Source organism: Apodemus sylvaticus, chromosome 2 (genome assembly GCF_947179515.1).
Source record: "Apodemus sylvaticus chromosome 2, mApoSyl1.1, whole genome shotgun sequence".
NCBI lineage: Eukaryota > Metazoa > Chordata > Mammalia > Rodentia > Muridae > Apodemus > Apodemus sylvaticus.
Genome location: NC_067473.1, coordinates 167,232,112 through 167,255,100, shown reverse-complemented (window position 1 = coordinate 167,255,100; position 22,989 = coordinate 167,232,112). Strand labels below are relative to the sequence as shown.

Genomic DNA, 22,989 nt, shown 5'->3' with positions numbered 1-22,989 from the left:
GTAGAATAAAAATTAAAAAGTGGCTTTTAGGGAGTACGAAGAAGCTTAAAGGTCAGAGAAGAGATATAGGAAAGCATAATACAGTGAAAGGAAGACAAATATTCCATATCCTCTCATACATAGAACCTAGATTCAAAGCTGTGTGTGTGTGTGTGTGTGTGTGTGTGTGTGTGTGTGTTTCATGAAAGCAGAAATGGACTGCTTAGAGAAAGAAAAGACAAACAGGTGAAGGGGTAGAAGAGGAGGACAATGACAAGTAGTAATGGTATGAGCCAAGTACCATGATTTACACATGTGTCAATGTCATAATAGAAACCCAGAACAGGAAGCTCCAGTAGAATGACTTAAGTGAGGGAGCTATGGTTCCTCTGAGAAATGGAACAAAATGCTCACAGGAGCAACAAGGGGGGCAATGTGTGGAGCAGTCTGAAGTAAAGGCCACCCAGTGAGTGCCCTACCTGGGGATTCATCCTATAAATAGTCAGCAAACCCCGACACTATGATGAGAAGCATGTACCAAAAAGAGCATGCCATGGCTGTCTCCAGAGGGGCCCTGCCAGAGTCTTATGAATTCAGAAGCAGAAACTAGCAACCAAGCTTGGACTGAGCTTGGGGTCCCCAACGGAGGATCTGGAGGGTTGTCCGGAGGAGCTGAAGGAGTATATAGCCCCATGGGAAAACAATGACTTCGGACAACCAGACACCCCAAGACTCCCAGGGACTGAATCATCAACCAAGGGGTATACATGGTTCCAGCCAAAAATGTGGCAGAGGAATGCTTTTGGGGACATCAGTGGGAGGAGTGGTCTTTGGTCAGGTAAAGGCTCAATAGAGGCCACAACAAAGGGAAAATGATGGGGCGGGAAGTTGTGGAGGATGTGGGACTGTGATGGGTAGAGGTATATACATGGAGGCAGGGGGAGGGAGGGGGGAGCAAAGCATTGGGGAGGGGGGCTTTTGGGAGAGAGAAATTGGGAAAGGTTTTACCACTGACAATGTAAATGAAGAAGATACACAATAATAAAAAAAAAGGAAACATGATTTTGTGTGCCTACCAAAACTGGGTAATAATCCTATCAAAAACTTAACAATTAAAAGGAAAGAAGAAAATGCAAGTGCAGAAAAGAACGGAAATGAAACAATGAGAGAGAGAGATGAAAAATGGCGAAGAGAACCAAAAGAAGTAGAATAAATATAGCTAGCTATAAAAGATCTCCACTATAGAGATGCCAGTATGGTAATACAAATCTGTGACTCCAGAACTTGACAAGCTGACAGATGTGAGAAAGGGCTGGTTCACAACCAGTCAGGGTTTATTTCAAAAGATAAGAGAAATCAGGGGGACATACATAGAAGTGTTCGGATGGAGGAGAGAGAAAAAGGAAATGATGTAATGATAGTACAATTAAAAGGTTTTTTTTTTTTTTAAGCAATGGGACAGGAATACAATCTAAAATGCAAAGGTCCTTGGTTCACAAGCCTGGCAACCTGAGTTCATCCTTGCTAGGATGAAATTGGCCTTACATAAGAAAGCTTGTTTCCTCGGTGTATTAATTGTTATAAATCATGTGGAGATTTAAAAAAAGAAAAGAAAAAGAAAGAAAGTTAAATGGCAGATTTATGTAGGGAAAATTTCCCCTAATTAATTGATTAGATAATAAAGATGACAAGCCAATTGCTGGGCAAAAAGGAGGACTGAGTCTAAAAGAGGAAGAGGGGACACGGGAAGAAGAAACAACCCTTTTTACAGAAAGATCGTAAGTGAGAGGAATCAAGATGTAGACGGGGAACTGTTAGACCTGGTGGCAGCTTCTGCCAATGGAAAATTTCCAACATAGAATAGTAGATGAGTTTAGGATGGTAGGTTCTGCGTTCAGTGGTTGTGTCATCTGTTGATTTTAAACTAAAATTGTCTGTTGTTTTCCATTCTCGGCCACTCAGGTGGGCCAGAGGGAAAGAACCTTTCAGAGCCAGAATTCAGCCAGGCTTTGGAACAGGAAGATGGGGCAGGAGAGAGGTAACCACAGTGGGGCGCACTGGGGTAACCACAGTGGGGAACAGTGGGGCAGACTGGAGAGAGCAGCTGGCAACTGGCCATGGTGACTGAGAGATCGAACATGGAGCTCTGGAGAGGCAAAGCAAGTGTTTGTGGGAGAGGCATTGGCTAGGAGAAACATGTGGTTTCAGCTACCAGGCTAGCAACCAGACTGAGACTGCCAATGCCAGTGCTTAGCCGGAACACCATGGTTTGTTTTCTTTAGCTACATACTACAGATTTGCACAGGTGCTTTTACTGTAGCAATGAGGACAGTCTTTCTTTATGAGAACTCAGTGAATGGACTACAGAAAGAATAGTTAAATTTCTTTATGTTTCTGTTCCTTGTATGCTCAGTAGATAGTCATTCATAACTTAACTACATTCTGTAATGAATCACAGAAAACACTATTGAAGACAAATCATATTTAAATAGATGTAGTTACAAACCATAATTACACAACTGAAAGTTGCTTAAGATGAGGAATCATTTTATACTGATTCAGGGTAGATCTATATACCCAGAAAGTAAAATTAGAAAGGATTGTCAACTTGATGCATCTTGAAGTCAACACGATGGCATGCCTCTGGGTATTTCCTACAGGCAGATGAGAAAGGAAGACTCTTCCCCAGAATCATCAACATGTCTGCTGACAGCCAGAATAAAGATATTTGCATGAAAGGTGGTGATGGCTTTGCCTGCTCATCTTTACTATTTGCTAGTGAGTTACTCCATCACTGATACTTCTCCTGCAGTCGTTTCTTGATGTTGGGATCTAGACTTTTTTTACCCAGTCTTCCAAAGGTAGATTGAGGAAAAGCATTCGTTCAGATATCCCAAAGCTCTTTGATGCCAGATTGACACTGCTGAGACATCCATTCTCATACAATAAGAAGCTACTGGGTCCTCTAGTAGCCAGTATAGTTCTTTAACTCAGTCTACAAAAAAAATCACACCAGTAAATCATGTTTGTACTGTATATGAATTCTACCAGTGCTATCTCTCTAACTCTGACTAACTCAGGCTGTGGTACCAGAAATGGGGTCACTTCTGGGATAAACCTCTCCATGAATTCTTTTTTTTTTATTCGATATAATTTATTTACATTTCAAATGATTTCCCTTTTCTAGCCCCCCCTTTTTTTTATTCGATATAATTTATTTACATTTCAAATGTTCTCCATGAATTCTTATGTGGTTTTTTTTTTTTTTGAACTAGTATGCAGAAGGAATGTGGAAGAATCTGTCACTTTGAACTTTTAAAAAGTCTCAAATAGTAAAAGCAGTGCTTAAAGGATCATTTTGGGAGAAGTTTGATAGATAAAAATGCTAGGAGAAATGAAGACAGTGGAGGCTTGTTTCACAGTACTTCAGAGAGGAACAAGCGGGACTGGGTTAGAGTCCATTGATATGATATGCTACCAAGAATCTGATTGTATTCTTCTAGTGTCCCGAAAACTTTGGTAATGTTAAAATGGAAGACTATGATTAAGTCTGTTTATCCTTAGAAATTTCAAGACACGGTAGCATTCGGGCTGAGTCATAGCTATTAATGACCATTTCAATCAAGATCTATAATGGAAGAGGGGAAAACATGGAGCAGAACAATAAAACTTGAAATTTTCCAATAAAATGTATGTGTACAAGTGTAAAGGCTCATACAAGGAGAGTGCACGGACATTTCGCGTGATGAGTCCATGTCCTGTGATTAAAGTTAATGGGAACCTACAATATTGAATTCAAATAGAATGACAGATGGCCCAGGTCCTTCAATAATACAGCTTTGTGTCATAACTCCAGACAAAGAAGCAAAACCTAAGTAGGTGATTGTTTAATATGGAAAAAAATAAATAGGAAAAGAAGATAGTTATAAATAACAGCTAAGGCCATGTAACTAATTAAAGAAATAAGAATTATAATTCATATATCTCTGCCATATTTTAACATGTATACATATATATTAAGAATATTTTCCTCTTTTTCTATAGCATTAAATAGAGCAGTATAATAGAACAGATAATATTGGAATTTAAGAGTTGTAAATCTATATTGTCCAATTGAATTTTTGAAAAATTAATCACTTCTCAAGGGACTTAGCCATTTATTCAAGTGGAAGAAGACTGTTTTCTTTGCTGTCCATTGGACAATTATTCCATGTTAGGCAAAATTATGACCTTGCTATTGACTTCACTTGGCAACTAAGCATGGCATCAGATTGAATAGCTCCTTGACAACAGGTGGGCTTAACATGGCTAACTTGATTGTAAATGTGAATGAATATGGCATCAACTAAAAGAAATGCCTGGAGTAGAGACTAGAAGGGTAGAATACTAGAAGGATTAAAAGAAAAAGTATGGTAGTTGGAATAAGAATGTTCCCTTAGGTTTATAGTGCTTAGGGAGTAGCACTATGTCAAAGGATTGGAGGTGTGGCCATTTTGGGGAAAGTATATCATCAAAGGTAGGCTTTGGGGTTTCAAAAACCCAAGTCAAACCCAGAGACTCTCTTCTTCATGCTGCCTACGGATCAAGATGTAGACTCTCAGCTCCTACTCCATCACCATATCTGCCTGCCTGCTTTTGTCTCACCATGACAATGATGAATCGAACTTTTGAAACTGCAAACAAACCTTGATTAAATGGTTTCCTTTCAAAGAGTTGTTGTGGCCATGGTGTCTTTTCACAGCAATAAAACATTGACTAAGATAGAGGGTTAGTACATTTCTCAGAATAGGCAATACCTGGCAGTCAAGACAGAAGATGATTGAAGGAAACTCACTGCTGCATTCGCCTACCAGCCTTTACTATCTGCTAGGCTGTGTCTACTCTTTCTGCCGCAATCCTTCGACAATATTACAATCCAGTTTGGTTGGGTTTTCTTTGCTTTGTTTTGTTTTCATTTGCTTTTTGGAGGTTTTGGGTGGTATTTAATTTTTTGTTTGTTTGATTTGGGGTGGGGTGTTTGTTAGTTTTTGTTTTCCAATATGAACTCAAGACCAGGTTTCATCAGGGATCCTTCAGGCTATCTGTGATAGTTAGTAATTATGAAGGAGTCCAGACTCACATACTGAGCAGCTACCAGATTCTGTCTCTCCAGTGTTCAGATAGCAGTTGTTGGACTGTCTAGCCTATATCATGGAACCCAAAGAAATACATGTCGCTATCAAATCTGTCCAGCTGAATAAGGGAGATGACACGGGAGACTCTTCTCGACGCAGTTTATTCAGGAATGTTACTTCAGGAAGCCCCCAATCCTAGCCCATTGCCCCAGTTATATATCCCAGCCTGCACCAATCAGTGACCGCCATGTGGAGGCTCATGATAGGATCGAGAAGATGGCCTGGGAGTGGCGAAGATGACGTCAAAGGGTGCATGCTCACTTCTCCAGTGCGTAGGTGACTCTTAAAGGGGAATGTGGGGGAGCATTGCTGAGTGATGTGACTTGACAACCAGCCCAGGCTCCATTTTAGATTGGCCGCTGTGCCCGCTCCCCACATTTTCTCCTTTTTTATTTTGCAAAAATGGCAGAGAGAATGCCTGACTTAGGTTGTCCCGTGTAACACTGTTCCTTACCCGTCATCAAGTTACAAACAGCATTGGTTTGCTCTCTGTCTTAGGTTGGTAACACGTCCACGAGATCTTACCCGTCATTGACTACTTCCCTAGCATGCCGAGCCACACTTGAGGGGATTGACCCACCTCTATAGCCACGAAGGCTTGCACCATTAGAGCTTGTTATCTCGACTGTCTCGTCCTCATTTTACACAGACACCTCAACATGAAGAAGCTAATCAGAGTCAGGCATATGGCTAGGGACCCAATGCCCACCCACTCCTTCAGATGGGACATGGCTTCGGTCCTAAAAGGCAGCTATATCTCCATCAAAAGGTAAGGCAGGAAGCATCAGTGGGAGCAGTCCCACCAACAGTATCCATGGCTTCATCTTCCTTGTGCTGTGAAATAGGTCGTGTGGTGATTACCCACGTCAATCTTTCAGGGATCCACAGTGGTTTGTCTTGATCCTGTGGAAAGACACAAACAGACCCTCTTGCCCAAATTAACACAGGGTCAGGGCCATGCCATTTGCCCGTCAAAATATCCTTCCACATCACTTGTCCCTTTTCAGTGGTATCAGGATAAGCATGATGTTCACCTTGTATATCCGATTGAAAAAAATTCAAAGTCAGAAGAGCAAGAGAGACACATTCTTTAGGGGTTCAGCCTTGGCCAATTCCCCCTTTTTGTTTAAGAAGACATTCTTTGAACGTGCGATGGGCACGTTCGATGATACCCTGACCCTGAGGATTATAGGGTAAGCCATGTAATAAGGAAATTCCCATAACTTGGCAGAAGGCAACAAAGGATGAAGAAGTATATGCTGGACCGTTATCGGTTTTCAGAGAGCTGGGCATACCCCATGCACTCCAAGCCTCCAGACAATGAGCAATAACATGTTTAGTAGTCTCTCCACTATGGAGGGAGGCAAAAATTACACCAGAAGCAGTATCTATAGAAACATGCACAAATCTTAATCTTCCAAATTCTGGTATATGAGTCACATCCATCTGCCAAACATGCAAAGGGCACAAGCCTCATAGATTAACACCCAAAGAGGCTTGTGGAAGTAAAGGGGCACAGGAGGTACAACTTTTTACTATATCCCTGGCTTCTGCCATAGTGATCTTAAATTTAGCCATTTAGTCTTTGAATTTACATTAAAATTGGAATGAAACTTTTGAGCACAATCAAAAGGAGTGGAATTTAAAAAACGCAAAAATAGAGCAAGAGGCTCTATCTGCCAAATCATTACCTTCAGTCAGTGGTCCTGGCAATTCAGTATGTGCTCTAATATGTTGTACAAGAAACGGATGATCTCTTTGCCAAATCATGGCTTGTAATTGAACCAACAAATCCCCAATAGTACTTTTCAAATTTATTTGTCCAGTAATCTCCAAATGTTTTAAAATATTGACAACATATAAAGAGTCAGAAATCAAATTGAAGGAACCAAGAAACTGTTCAAAGACACACATTACTATTTGCAGTTCAATTACCTGTGGTGATGCAGGTGAGAATGAAATAACTACTGGCGGCGAGCCAGAAAGAACATAAGCTCCCGCTCCTGTCTTTGAGCTATCACTATATATTACAGGGCTATCTTTCAAAGGCATGGTGGAAGTCCTTTTTGGAAATATTATGGGATGTTCTTTAACCAATTGTAACAATGGATCCTTGGGATAATGATTATCAATAGTGCCACCAAACATACAGTGCACTATAGCCCAATCATCATCTGTGGCTGTAAGTACTCCGAATTATTGAGAGGAATAGGGGATAATTAGACTCGCAGGCTCTGATCCAAAATACTGCAAACATTGTTGAATTCCCATTAACACTAACTAAGCAACAGTGGTAGGATAATGAGACAGCATTTTAGCTGGAGAAATTCTAGGGTGTACCCACAACAAGGGAGTACGTTGCCATAGCACTGTTTTAGGTTGAACTTCAGTTGGTAAGAAATATTATGCTAATTTAGAAGTATCTTAGAGGCCTGTTTTTCCTGGGTTGGGTCACGCTATGTGTTGTTGTTTAATATAACTCCAACCCTGAGTTACTCGTTTTAAACTAACTTCTTTGTTACTAATATAATAATTTTTAATCAAGTCCAATAACTTATAAGCCGATACTCTATAGTCAAGACATGCAAAACATACTTATACCTTTAAGACCAATCAGAAACAAAAATGAAGCAACTACACGAATCTTATACATTTAAACCAAACTTTTTTTTTTCTAGGTGCAATTTCAAGAGAAAAAGCACTTTTTAAATAACCATCAGCCTACTTGCCCTACAATTTGAGAAGCTGCTGGCCCTTTTAAAAGCAGCTTTTCTCTAGCTGTGCTTAACTCGTAGCTAAATGCAGGGCAGCTTAAATCAGACTCTGCTGTGTAAACTGAGACTAGATCAAGAGATGGACCTCCAGTAGATGAAGATTTTACCAATTTTTTTTTCAACATGAAATAAAGTTTTTACCATTTTTTCTTTTCAACATGAAACATAGGACAATCATTCAAACAACTAAACAAGGACAGACACATGTGGACAAATTGGTGCACCAAATACAATACATAGAGAGGAAAGAGTACTTGTAACCAGTACTAATAATATCTCCAGTAGGGTCCATAGAGGAAACAGGACGTCTCCATGTTTCCCCTTGTCCCTAAGAAAGCTTTGAATCTATTTCCTTCTTTTTTTCTCTTTCTCTTTTATGTTTCTAAAATCTGTGTTTTGTCTTTTGCTCTTTTTATGTTATTTTATTTTATGCCCCATTCCTCTATCCAGTCTGGTTATTGGCAAATCGGCCCTGTCCTAGAAGCATCAAGGTGGTTCTGGAGCCGAGGGCTGGACTTTCAGCTTCACAGACTCCATTTCCTCCACTAACTTTTCCAGCTCATCATCCTTAGAACTATCAGAGCTGTCACCCTTCTCTGACTTTACTGAACGCTCCTCTTTCACTAGCTCAAGAGCTGCACTTCCTCTTTCAATCTCAGCTGTACACTTTCCTTCTCAATCTACAAGGCAAGAATGAACAAGCTTCCATATCGATTGCATACTCGGATGTACAATTCCTTGCTCCCTAGCAAAATCTATATCCTTTCCCAACTTATCCCAGCTAGGGAGAGTCAAATGTCCTGAGACAGCGAACCAGGGAGCAACTTCATTCACAGCCCAAAGAAATTTCTGTAATGTAGATTCTTTCAATTCTAACCCTTTCGCTTCTTACAGGCTCTTAAGCGCTGCAAGCAAAGATCTACTAGAAGATATGTTACCCATAATGAGTTATAGTCCAAACCTGGAACCTTATTGTCTCTTAACCCAAGAACTTTCACTTGTCCCACTTACCCGGGAACTTACCAGCTAGCTGCCCTGACTGCGACGAGTTCTGAGATCCCTATACGGGCCACCACTTGTCGCTACCAAATCAGTCCAGCCAAATAAGGGAGAAGACATGGGAGACTCTTCTCCATGTAGTTTATTCAGGAACGTTACTTCAGGAAGCCCCCGATCCTAGCCCATTGCCCCAGTTATATATCCCAGCCTGCACCAATCAGTGACCGCCACATGGAGGCTCATGATAGGATCAAGACAATGGCCTGGGAGTGGCCTGATATGACGTCAAAGTGCACATGTGCACTTCTCCAATGCGTATATGACTCTTATAGGGGAACGTGGGGAAGCATTGCTGAGTGATGTGACTTGGCAACCAGCCTAGGCACCATTTTAGACTGGCTGCCGTGCCCGCTCCCCACGATACATGCCCTTCGTGCTGTATATTCTTTTTAATGGCTCATTCTTCTAGAAAACCCTGCTAGTACAGATCAAAATTTCAAACACAATTAACGTAAAATACTATGGAGAAACAACAGCAACAACATATGACAACAGACTAAGTACAAAGACCTCCAGCAGAAATTTTCTCTATGTTCTATTTCCCATGTGTATTTTCTCTAGTACTTTGGGCTTCCTTTTATTTTCTGTGAAGTCATCTACTCCCTACCTACTATGCAGCTACTTATAAGCATCATGGCTTTCTCTCTTCACCGTATTCTTGCTTTAGTTAGCTGCAAAGACTTACAGTTTACCTACCTTACAATTTCTCTTTTAATCTAATAAAATTGTCCTTGAGCTTTTCCTGAGTTTTTCCTTAAATTATTTTGTTGAGAAGAATAAGAAATGTGGGAAATTACCCATTTCCCCAAGAACACATTGCACCATAGGGGCGGCTCCCCAACTTCAGTTACAAAAATTTGTATATATTTGAATTCTTTCTCAAGCATTTATTGCATAGTAAGCAATAGATAGTTAGGTATATAGTGAATTTAATTATTCTACCCTTAATCAGATATTGGCTATGACTGTGGACTCACTGTCTATTTTGTAATCTACCAGGTTTTCATTTCATTATACCAAACATATAAAGATAACCAACTATGAAATTCCATTTCAAGCTATTCATTTCTATGGGTATGGAATAACTCTATCTCAGATCAGGAAGATAGCCAATCAGTTAGAATTATATAATTAAGCTTTATAGTCAAATTTATGCAGATCAGCATGCTTTTTTTGTCTTTTTAAATTTTGTTTTTATTTTTATTTATTCATATATCTGTATAGATACATATGAGTGCATGCATTCATGGGAGGTGGAAAATAGTGTTTGATTCATTGGAACAAGGTGGTTGGAAGACAGCTGACATGATTTCTGGAAACAAAACTTGGTTTTTTGCAAGAGCAATAGGTATTCTTAATCTTTGAAGCTTCTGTAAGGGCAGGTGTTTCTAAATAATACCTCTGGCAGAGGCCTCTTGTCAGTACTGGGGATGAAAAGCATTGTTATTGCTATTAGGAATACAGGACTCAATAGAAGACAGTGCTTAGACACAATCATGACAGTTCTAAGAAAGAGAAAAAAGGTGTTTTAGCTACATGTGTGGACACTCCCCTGTAACCCCAGCACTTAAAAGACAGAGTCAGGAAACTCAGAAGTTCAGGGTCACCTTTGGCTACATATCAAGTTCAGGACTGTCTGGGTTGTATAAGACTTTATCTCAGAAATAATTATTGTATTACTAACAAGAGGTTGATGTCTGGAGTGGGAGAAAATGTGCTCACAGTGAGCTTTCATGTGATCTAGACTATGAAGGATCAGGGAAAATCAAATACTAATGCACAGCTAATTTTACACACATATCTTGCTGTTTCAGTAGGGATGGAAAGACATAAACCAGAAATGGAAATCAGTCCCATGCTGGTAAAGAGCTATGAACAGCATATCAATTTAGAGTTTGTTCTTCATTTTATTGACAATGAGAAGATTGTGGAAGTAGTGTCGTCAGACATGTCTTTGCCAGCATTTCAAACTGGCATATGAACTTTGTTGTTGAGAGTCATAATGGGACAAGCTAATATACTAGCAGGTGATCATCCTGAAATGCCTCCTTAGGATTATTATATTACCTGCAACAGGTGAGGACCCCATTCAGCAAGGCTGTGGAGGGCTAATTTTAGGAAAGATTCCTGCTATTAATATGCTTTTCCTGTTATTATTATACATATATAATAATAAGTAATAGCACACCCCTTTAGAGCAGATCTCTGCAGATCCATGAAGATGTACTGTCTTATAGTGATGCTGTGTAGACAAATAGATAACTTAAGTTTTAATGATGATCCTATAAGAATTCCTAAAATTATATCTGTGATTATTAAGCTCTTTTATTTTTTTATTTGATATATTCTTTATTTACATTTCAAGTGATTCTCCCTTTCCTGGATTCCCCCCTCCCCAAAAGTCCCATAAGCCCTCTTCCCTGCCCCTGTTCCCCAATCCACCCCTTCCCACTTCCCTGTCTTGGTATTCCCCTACACATCTACACTGATCATTTCCAGGACCAAGGGCCACTCCTTCCTTCTTCTTGGGCATCATTTGATATGTGAATTGTGTCTTGGGTATTCCAAGATTAAGCTCTTTTATAAACTACTAGGTCCTTTTCTGATAATCAAAATTGCGATGAGAACTATGCCAGTCTCCCAAGTGTCACAAGTTAATTGCTCTTAAATGGCAACCAGACTTTCCTACTCAGAGCACATTCCAAGAGGTTGTAAAACAATTAACTAAGGGTCATAAAAAGGGAACTAACTATTTATTATAGATGTTAGGACAAAAAATAAAATATTGACTGGGTTTATCTATACCAAACTTCACTTATAACTTAGTTATGGTTTTAAACTTTCTACAAACCTGTAGAGAAGGCAAATGATAGATGGTTACTCCTTATGTATATGCATGTGAACATTCTCTTTTGTAAACTTCTATTTCAATTTATGACTTGGTATTTTGTGTGAACTTGTGATGAACCTTGTAACATGTAATCATATATTCTGAAAGATGTATAAGCGCTGAGGACAAAGAAATGAGGGAGAATTAGAGTAGAAATTTTCCCCCTTCCCCATTTAGAGTAGAAATTTCCCTTTGTAGAAGAATTTTTCCCTTTCTCCACTTAGGATCCCTCTTAGAATTTCTGCTTTTCCCTCTTAGAAAGCTTTCATAGGGAACTTTTTACAACTTAGTAATAAACTTATTAACTACTTCCCTAAGTGTCCCATTTTTTTTCTCCCTGAAACTTCTGACTAGCAGGTTGAAAGTTAGAGCCCAGCAGCTCCTGCTGAGACAGTACAAAGGCAATTTACCTAATCCTTGGCAGTTTAAGGAAGAGGTGTTAAATGCCAGAAGCTGCAGTCTCTGGCCTCAGAGAATCACAGAAGGCAGGTCAGCTACATTAGCATAGTAACTTAGACTTAGATAAATAAACTTTTTATTATACAGCAACCCTAAATTTTCCATAAGACAAAATCTTACCCCAGAATTTCATAAGACAGAGCCTTATCCTCCACCAGCACTCTTCCCCATTCTGCTGCCTCAAGAAGAACTGACAAAAAGAAACACCTCTGCCAGGTCGGCTCCTGGCTCTTGGTGATACTATAAAGTTGTATGTAAAGAACAATAGAATCTCCTGACTGAGAAATTTGTTTTAATGTGAGCAGACTGCTAGTTTCTCTGTGGGAATAAAAAATAGATCAATGTGAAGGAGAAAAGAGATGGAAATTAGTACTCCTTTCAGAAGAAAGAATAGGAAGATAATCAACTTTAAGCAAGCAAGGCCAGTAGTTGGTATCTTGCTACAAAAACAAGGAAAGATATGATATGAACAGGTTTGTTTGTTAATGTCCTGCCTGATCTCCATCTTTGTGTTACTTAAGGCAATGCTGATTTGGATATGACCTTTGCTATGTAGTCCTCATTGTCATAGGTAGTAGGTCACTACATAGGAAATTATTATCCATTATTTTTTTGTCTGAGGTTACAAGGTTTACTGAGTTTTATTTTTACTTATTTTCTGCTTTTTCTAGATTTTAGATAAGTGTTTTCATGGATAATTGAGAAATATCAAAAGTAGAGGCTCCTAGCCTACTTGCATCATATGCAAATAACTCCTTTCATCCTCTCCTAAGTCAGTTTTCATATGTTTCTATACTCCAGTTTATATGTTTCAGACATTTTGTGTCATTCAACTTCCCCTGAGATACCTGCAGAGTGAAACCTGCAGAGTAGAAAGAGCCAGGTAGGTTGGGAGGGAGGGGGAGGATAATGAAGCCAAAATGCAGGTAGTGGAGGGCCCTCAGTTCAGGTGGCAGATCCATTGGGCTCTGCTACCAGAAGATTTAACTTAGGATGTCTTACAAATTAGTATGCCAGTTGTTGTGCCCAGCGATTGTGTTAACTGCTGATCCTAAACTGAGTTTGTGTAGTGTCTTCCTTCACGAGGTGACTCAACTGGGTTGCAGGGAGAAAGATATGTCAGCAAAGCATGGGTTTGCAAGAAGTGCACCCCAAGAAGCCATGGGAATTTGGAAGCATGGGGCTGACATGGCAGCAACCCTCCCTGGGAACTTAGTAAGCTGAGTGGAGATATTTCAGAGCTCTGGGTCAGAGAGTCAGCCAAAATGAGAACATTTCAGCCTGCCTACCAGTGCATGACCAACCTGCCTGCTAGTACCTTACAGGCATAGCGTGGTTTGGTTTTTGTTAATATTTCATGCTACAGATGGTGTCCAACATGGCAGGCTAGAATCCACTAGAAATTTAATACTCTTAGCCTGTGAGTTAGAAATTTTGTTAAAAACTTGGAGGTTTGGCAAGTGGAGCAGGATCAAGTCACATGACTCAAGCAGGGAATCTTAAAACAAAGAAAGGTCTCTAGTACCTCTGCTGTGAAAGGAGAGAAGATGGAAACTACCTACTTCTCGAGGCAGATATTGATTGAACTGTGAATTTATAAAATTGGGATTTTTTGAGAATATATTTATATTCAGATTTTGTCTTAATCATATGGGGAATTTCGCCCACGGTTCAGAACTAAGATAGGGAAAATTGGTCACTGACTCCAAGTAGAGAACAGTGACAGTTGCCTGCTATGAACAGGTATTGATGGAAGTCTGTGGCTCCAGGCAGAGAGCATAACAGATAGATATTATAAAAAGTATTTATAAATAGAAGTCTGTGGCTCCAGGTTGAGAGCAAAACAGATACGTGGTATATTAAAGTCTACAGGGAACTCATATTCTTTTAATGTGAGCTCCACATGAATTTTGGGCTGAAATCCTGTTTCAACTAGCTGCCTGCTTCTTATTAGCAAGTAATAATAGAAGCATGAATAAACTGCTTTTATAGTTAGTAGAAGAGAATACAGATTTTCAAAATGAGTAGGATTATAAGGCGTTTTGGTTGTTCTATTATTCCTCTGGAAGCGATGGCAGGATTTAAGATTTCCTATTTGCCAACTGAAGAATATGCTGATTGGGGAGAAAGGTCTTGTCTTTGTGTCTTTAGAAAAGGTGATTAGACTCTGGATACCCTCCAGAGTTACATGGATCAGATGTGATAGAGGCAGACAGCCTGAATATAAATTCAGATGAATCAAACGAAAAATATTCTTTGTGCCATCCATCACATGGCACAATTGAAGACTTATGATTGAAGCATAATTTCATCCTAACTAGTCTAAACATCTTGTACAGACCAATACAATCTATACAGATATCTTGATGATAGTAAAGTTTTGTTTTGAGAATTATATATTGCAGAATGTACAGCTTTAGTGAGATCAGCAGATGTGCTGAACTGACCTTCTTGAACTCCTGATCTCATGGACTTTCAGCGGGATCCAGTCAGGACATAGACATCATCAGAGTCTACCCTTCTTCCATCCCCAAAGATATCTCAATGCCCATGTTCAGTAGGAAGTAGTTATGAAGAGTCATCACCCTGGTTCCCTGGACTTGGAGATCTGGGGGCAGTTATTCTAAGTTATCTTTCTGGCAAATTTAGAAATGGTCATAATTTGAACATGGAAGAAATAGCTAGAATTTATTGTGTAGCCATAATCTTACTTGGTAGAAATCTGTATAATAGTTAGTAAGTTGAAGTCATAATGTCTTACTTTGGTGCAGAATTTACTTTGATACAAATTTATGGTTTTCATTGGTATAAATTTCTTATTGATATAAAATTGGGATTAATATTCTTATTCTCATATAGGCATCATGACTATACAACACATTTAAGAATACAGTCCTTCTATAACTGTTCTTATAAATTGATCTGAGGTGATTAAACATGTGAGTTAAGGGCCAGATAGTAAATTCATGGCTGTGAGTTTATTGTTATGGTATTTTCAAGATATCTTAATTAGAAATAGCTGAGAGTAGTTAAAAGACAACAATCCAGATTACTTTACATAGATAGATGATTTTCAAAAATATAAGAAATCCAGAGTGTGACATTTAACGTTATTTATTCACCTGTTATTGAGACATATCTGCACCTAACAGGATTCAAAGAAATAGCTGAGCATCTCTACTTCCAGGTGAGGTTATACATTGTGGCGAGGTGGCTACTAGGCAGAAATTGCCTATTTCTCCTACAGATCTGTACTGGTCTTGAGAGGACATAAGTTACAGGTTAGAGGAGCTTAGTTCTGCTGAGACAGAATAAGGTAGTACTTAATAATTCCTGTTTTTCAAGCTCTGGCAGAATATCCTGGGCCAAAAGACTGAGGACTGATGCTCCAACTCCCTAACATACTGGAGCTGTATAGGTAGGCAGCTATTTCTACAATTTGTCTCAGTTCTGAATGTTGTTAGACTTCCTATATTTTCAGATAATATTGGTCATCCTAGGATTTTTGACAGGGTTAAAAGACTAGTTATAGTCTCATAGCCAATCCAGGATATTTAGTATTGAGGGAAGACATTTAAGAAGAGTGTTTTCAGATAGTATACAAGCAAAACCAAGACATAACATGGATTTATAAGCCTTTTTTAAGTTAGGATAGTTAACAGAGTGTTCTATTTAATTAACAAAAAATGATGGACTGGGTGTTAGGTGTATTTTGTACTTTATAAATTATGAAATGGTAATAGTTGTGCTCAATTTATATATGAGAAAAGAGCCTTTTAATTGGACAAAAAGGAGAAGTGTTATGGATAGCCCTAGTGCTGATTATATTTTGATGTTAATTCTGCTTCCCCAGTAGGGGCCTCCTGAAACAAGGAGTGAATCTGATACTCATATGACTTCTTGTGAACCTTCCATAAATAAAGATTTCAAGGAACCAATCACTGGGCTAGGAGTAGGCAGGATTTGTGGGACAGAGAGAGAAAGGGGTAGGCAGGAGAAAGATACTTTCTTTGGACAAAAGGGACAATGAGGCCAAAATGTAGGTAGTAGAGGCATCCAGTTCAAGTGGTGGATCCATTGGGATCTGCTACTGGAGGTTTTAACTTAGAATAGCTGACAAATTAAGATGCTAATTGTTGCTCCCAGAAATTGTGTTACCTGCTGATCCTAAATTATAAAAAAAGAAAGAAAGAAGAAAAGAAAAGAAGAGAAGAGAAGAGAAGAGAAGAGAAGAGAAGAGAAGAGAAGAGAAGAGAAGAGAAGAGAAGAGAAAAGAAAAGAAAAGAAAAGAAAAGAAAAGAAAAGAAAAGAAAAGAAAAGAAAAAAGAAAAGAGCCAGGTAGTCAAGTTGCTCTGCTCAGATCACAGCTTAACTTTTTCAATAACACTAATGCTGAACATGAGATGTTTAGGACTTTGATGGAAGCCACTAAAGTATTCATTTTTATCTTCTACATTCTGGGATACTTGTATTCCACATGTTTCTGCAGTCAGGAAAGTGAAGAAGGTCTAGATGGAGTAGAGTCCTTACCTTGACTGTATTGAGCCTACCAGTTGCAAGAGGTGGCTAATCTAGCCAGTTCTCTCTCTCTCTCTCTCTCTCTCTCTCTCTCTCTCTCTCTCTCTCTCTCTCTCTCTCTCTCTCTCTCTCTCTCTCTCTCCCTCTCTCCCTCTCTCTCCATCACTCCTTCCTTCCCTCCCTCTTTCTCCATCCCTCCCCCTCTCTTCTCTCTTTTACCCTCCTTGCTTCATTTCCTCACTCCACTCAGAGACTTGAGAACACACACACACATACACACACACACACACACACATGTACATATATCATAAGTGAATTTCCTCTCATAACTTTTTCTAAGGTGCGATAACCAAGTTCCTCAAATTGGAGAGAAGGAGAAGATATTCCAACTTCACAAATATGTTGTATGTTTTGTTACAGTTCTGGATGCTGGAACTGCAAAATGTAAATAGGGCTCATTCCTTCTGAAAGGTGTAAGGAAGACTCTGTTGCAGGCTTTTCCTCTTACTTATGGTAGTCCTTGGGACTCTCTTAAATCCAAGATACCCAGAAATATGGAACAATAATACTTGAACATTGAAATATTGTCAGTGAAGCTTTCAATGTAAGTTTCTGTTTCTACTAAGAGAGGTTTGTATATTGATAATTTTGTCACTGATTTCAAGAATGTCATCTTTTGTTTTCAAAAATATGTTAAGCCACCACAAAGTTCCTAACATTTTGTAAAACTTCAGACCACAGATCAGGATGGGAAACCATAATCCTTCAAGGAAGACAGGAGCCAAGGTATTTATGCTGAGGATTTTATTGATGCTTTTAACTTGAGGAAAGGAAAGGCCAAGTGGTTTACTCCTGGAAGAATTCTGCATCATTCTCTGAAACAAAGAGAAGGATTTTAGAAGTCAAATAGTCCTAAACATGTGTCTGATATTTTAATATCCAGTAGTCTCATTAAAATACATTATATTGCTGGACATGATGGCCCATGAATGTAATAGCACTCAGAACAGTGAGACTGAAAGATCACTGAATGTGAGGCAAACATGCAATGCATAGTGAATTCCAGGCCAGGCTGAGCTACAAAGTGAAATCCTGTCTCAATAAAAAGAAAGAAGAAAGAAAGAAAAGAAAAAAGGAAGGAAGGAAGGAAGGAAAGAAGGAAGGAAGGAAGGAAGGAAGGAAGGAAGGAAGGAAGGAAGGAAGGAAGGAAGGAAGGAAGGAAGGAAGGAAGGAAGGAAGGAAGGAAGGAAGGAAGGAAGAAAAATATTAAGCAAGAGAAAAGGAAGGTAGAAGAGAGAAGAAGAAAAGGAAGAGTTTAGGAAAAGGAATGGAGAAAAAGAAGGAGAGATGATAAAAGAAAAAACTTAGGAATATATCAAACTAATGAAAGAAATTCAAGTGGGACAGAAGATACACTGCTGTGAGAAGGAAAAGGGACTTTCTATACATAGATGTGAGGTGGTAAGAATGGCAAGAACAGAGCAAGGAAAGAGTGTTGGAGAGAAACTGGAAAATTGAAAGAAGTTTATTAAATGATAGAATTTAATTAGTCCCGAGGGAATCACTGGAGACCATCTTTAGCTACCTCTCCTTTTCTTTGGTCATTGGGACTGCTGTTGTACTAACCATTCTGGTTTCTCTGACCACCTCTTCCGCGTTGCTTTTTCTGGCCACCTTTTCCTCTCTGGCCATTCTGGCCACCTTTTGCTTTCTGGCCATTCTGGCCTTTTTGGGCACTGCGACCACGGCCTCCTTGGCCACCTCTTCCTGGTTGACTTCCACCCTGACGATCCTGGCCATCCAAGCTGTCACCACCAGAGCTTCGTCTACCACGTTGGCCATTCTTCCCTTTCTTGGACTTGATGGCCACCTTACCATGCTCATTCAGTTGATCTTGAAAGTGTTTCTTTTCATTTAGCCCTGCATGTATATCACCAACTTTTCGGGAGAGGGAACATATGTCAAAAACAGAGAAAGGATCATCATGAATATAATGAGTTAACCATACAATTTATCACTGACTTAATTTAGTAAGAAGTTGTTTTACTGCTGTAGATGGCATTAGATAGTAACTAGGTCCAATATCTACAGTAATAGGGACAGAGGGATCTTGCTTGTGTGTGTATAATTACTTAGTAAGGGCTAATTTACTTCTCTGTCCCAAATTTATTCTCCCCTATCTTTTAATATATCTGCAATTTTTATATAGCACGATCTATCCAGAACATGGACTTAGCATGATACATATGAAAGTGCCTGTGTTCTATCATATTTCTCAGTACCTAAGAGAAATCATAATATAAAGATGTTGTTTTTAAGATAACGTTACACAATATGTCTTGCTTAAAGGATGGGTATAAAATCAACTTAACATATGTAATATTTTCACACCCGGATACTAACATTATCAGCTCCTCATAATTACATCAACTATATGGCATTTTAACCTTCTAAGACTAATGAATATATGTATAGAAAAAATTGTAAGCATAGATTTACCTGTGGGTTATACCATCTTTTGTGTAAGATCTTTTGTTCCCTCCTGTACTCTGATATCTATAGTTCTCTATGCCAAATTCCTTAACATTTAAGGATTATGCACAAACTTCATTATCTGTTAGATTCTGGGTAGCTCAAATACCTCATTTAGCTTCTGCATTGGTAAATATTCAGATCAGTTCTTTCAGAAAACCTGAAATAGGTGTGTCATCACAAGGACAGCCAAGGAAGGGAAACAAAAAAAGAGCTGTTTCTTCATCTTTCTCATTTCACTGTTATTATAATTTTTGTTTTGCATCTTTTGATTTCTGAGCCTTTTTACAATGTGAAGCTAATAACTAAATAGTAGAATAGTGGGGAGAGGAAATTTTTAAAGCCTAGGCATGAGGGTTTTTTATAATCTAATAAATTAGAAGTACTTTATACTAGATCTGTAATCCAGAAATTGGCAGACATTGTTCAGAACAACTCAAAATAACTTAATTGAAGCTGAAATATCTCACGTTGTTGGTTGGAGTCTCCTCCTTCAAAGTCTTCTGTAAAGAAAGAACAATAAATATGCACAAAGAAGTTAAAATTACACCACAAACTGAGTAGAAAGATCACTAACAATTCAAGAAACTTGCTGAAGATGAACGGCTACATGGCTTTCAAGGGTTTGTTTACTGACGTGGATTGAACCTAGAGTCTAATATACAAAAGGCAAGTGCTCTATCACTTGCCCAAATCGCCTATACCTTTTAGTTGCTAAATTGTTTGGACTAGACTTGAACTCACGCTGTAGCCCAGTCAGACATTAGACCTATGAACCATCTGCCTCTATCTTCTAAAAATAAAACCTTGTTCATTAATTTCCCTTATTTGATTCTCCTGTGTCTTTAGTGGAATATTTAATGATTGGATAACTATAATATTTAAATAAATTACATAGATATTCATTATTAAAATGAAGTATATGTTGCTCTAGCTGATATTGTATCAGCTTAACACAGCTAAAGTCATCTGAGAAAAATAAATCTCAATTGAAATAAATGCATCCTTAGGATCCTGCCCTAGGCAGACAAGCCCACAGAGCATTTTCTTAAGTAAAGATTGATTGGGAGTGGTTCAGCCAATGGTGGGTAGTGTACCCTTGAACATCTGGGCATGTGGTATATAAGAAAGCAGACCGAGAAAGTCTTATGAAGCAAGCCAGTAAGCCATGATTCTTCTCAGCCTCAGGACTACTGCCTGCACTTAGGTTCTTGCCTTGCTTGTGTTCCCGCCTTGATTTTCCTCTGTAATGGACTGTTAACCTGGAATCATATGTAAAATAAACCCTCTCGTATCCACAAGAAACTTCTGTTACTCCATTGTTAACTTTGGTCTGTGGGACTATTTATACAAAAGTGTTTACAAATGAATGTTGTTCCACTGACATCCAGACACTATCTCACCAACACAAGAGACATGGTATGAAAGGCTGGCTTGTGTTTAATACCATGACTGGGGGCTACTAAAACATTAGGAGTTTTTGCTCTTTTGCTTTTTTGAAACTTCCTAACCCCAATTTTTAGAACTTCTACATGATAAAGAAAAGTAAGCAAGATTTAAACTGTGATACGTTCTGAAGGAAAATGAAGTATATCCTTAAATGGAGACTGACCTTGTTCTTGAGAAGAAATTTCATCATCTAGGATTTTAAAAAATAAATATAATAATTTTATTATTTGATTCAATATATTTCAACTGTGCACTTGGATAAGTCATAAGAAGTTATTAACAAACCTAAGAAACTGCTAGGAAATACCTATATTTATGTAGTTCCAATAAAATGAACCATCATTTCCCAAAGTAGAAGCCTAGTCTCCTTTATGGAATGAAAATGAATAAAGAGGAAGTCAAGCAATCAATTGAATTTCTTCATTTACAGTGTACCACCATGCTTGATAATGTGACTCCTTGAACAGATACAACTTGAGAATCAAACCATCCATGGCGACTCATTGTTCACAATTAGCAAGACTTTACTAAGACAAGCTTTCCAAACAATGATTACTTATTTTAGGGAGTTATCCCAAACTTCCTTAATCAAATACAAGTCTTTTCAACTCTCGAATGCCATAATTGTTTATCCTCTATGATGTCTTTCATAGCCATCCATAGCCTCCATCATATCTTAAGTTATAGATTCCACCCATACTTAATGAAGAACTCATTCCACCAACCACACCCCAGAGCTTCATTTTTGAATATTCCAATTTTGCCTCCAGCTTTCACCCAACACATTAAAGGAAAGTTGCACTTTCTTTCACCAAATTAACAAGAAATTCATTTTTGGCCAGCAACATAATATTTTCAGTATATTGAGATATCCAAATTTTGGTAACATTCTAAGATATATTTTCATTCAAAAGTTGCTCAGATTTTGGTGAATAAATATTCTAACTGGAGCTCTGTACTTCACTGAACTCTAATACCCTGCATGTTTATAGCAAATGGCACTGCAAATCTGAAGAAGAATCAATAAATGAAATTTTTATTAAACATGAAGATTTAATAAAAATTCTCAATAATTCTAAATGTTCACATGTTCATTGGCAAAGAAACAAAATATCCAGATTAATTATAATGTTTCTATCCTATTCTCACAGAGTGGATATGAAAAATATATGGACATTCAAGTAGTAAATGTTACACTCTGAAGATGCTGACACATTTTAGTCATCAATAAATAAAAATGATATAGGAACTAATATGGCCTCCCCTTTGATTTGCCAATGCTATGAATATTAACAGATTTCAGAAAAGAAGTAGCCCAACTCTACACTTTTCCATGAATTTGAACCTCATTTCCCATCTTACCTTCATTGTCCCTTTGAGCTGAGGTCAGGGCCAGCAGGGATATAGAAAGCAGGACAAGAAGAATCCTGGAGGCAGCCATTGTGTCTCTCTCCCTTGATGCTAGAGGAAATTCAGAAACAGCTTTTATAAGACCCAGGAAAGCAATGTCATCTGGAAGACCATGGGATGGGCACTCCCCACCCATATCTAATTTGTTACTTGAACCTCGTCCAGACAAGGTGAATTAAAGAACAGCATGTGTTCTTCAAAGGGAATAAAGAATCTCTACAAGTTCTTTAAAACAATGGCTTATTCTCCTCATTTACTAAGTCTAAGTATTGCTAATTGTCTTTCTCACTTAACATTTCACCTAGAACTGTGCTTCTCTGTTTTCTTGCAGGATTCAACACTGTTCTCACTTTCCACTCTGTCACTGACTTCAGACACTTTCCTATAGAATGAGCCAACAGAATCAGAAAGAAAACAGACTTAAAACAAGAACACAATCATAGGAACAAAACATAGGTCCAAAAAATCTAGGATAAGTTATCTTACAGAGCTTGGAAAAAATCAAGAATAGTTGCCAATAAAAGAACAAGCCCAACATTTCATTATTTCAAAGACAATAACTACTTAGAACTGAGATCGTGAATAAACACACTGTCAAATCTTAATATGAAATAATCAGAATAATAGCTGGATTGAAATCCAATATCCTGTAAAGTTCACTGAGTGAACTAAAGGTGTTCAGTTTGGAAAGAGATGACAATTAGTTACACTTGTCACTCCATACTATCAAACAAAGAGCTATCTT

At 38.4% G+C, this 22,989-nt stretch overlaps 1 protein-coding gene across 1 annotated transcript; it reads right to left on the bottom strand.

Moving 5' to 3' along the window:
* Nucleotides 1–17,699: 17,699 nt before the first annotated feature.
* LOC127678131 (uncharacterized protein DDB_G0290685-like) lies at nucleotides 17,700–22,288 on the bottom strand. The gene is made up of 5 exons (XM_052172917.1): nucleotides 22,197–22,288; nucleotides 20,998–21,024; nucleotides 19,856–19,888; nucleotides 18,480–18,791; nucleotides 17,700–17,728 (listed from the first exon to the last, which is right to left on the bottom strand). The coding sequence occupies exons 1-5, from the start codon at nucleotides 22,273–22,275 to the stop codon at nucleotides 17,700–17,702; spliced, it is 480 nt and encodes a 159-aa protein (XP_052028877.1). The 5' UTR covers nucleotides 22,276–22,288.
* Nucleotides 22,289–22,989: the final 701 nt, after the last annotated feature.

Excerpts from the sequence above, each read along its gene's own strand:
- LOC127678131 (XM_052172917.1), bottom strand. The coding sequence starts at position 22,275 with ATGGCTGCCTCCAGGATTCTTCTTGTCCTGCTTTCTATATCCCTGCTG. Across the intron at positions 19,889-20,997 it reads AATTTCTTCTCAAGAACAAG|AAGACTTTGAAGGAGGAGAC; the intron begins GTCAGTCTCCAT and ends CTTTCTTTACAG. Across the intron at positions 18,792-19,855 it reads AGGAGACTCCAACCAACAAC|TTGGTGATATACATGCAGGG; the intron begins GTGAGATATTTC and ends TCTCCCGAAAAG.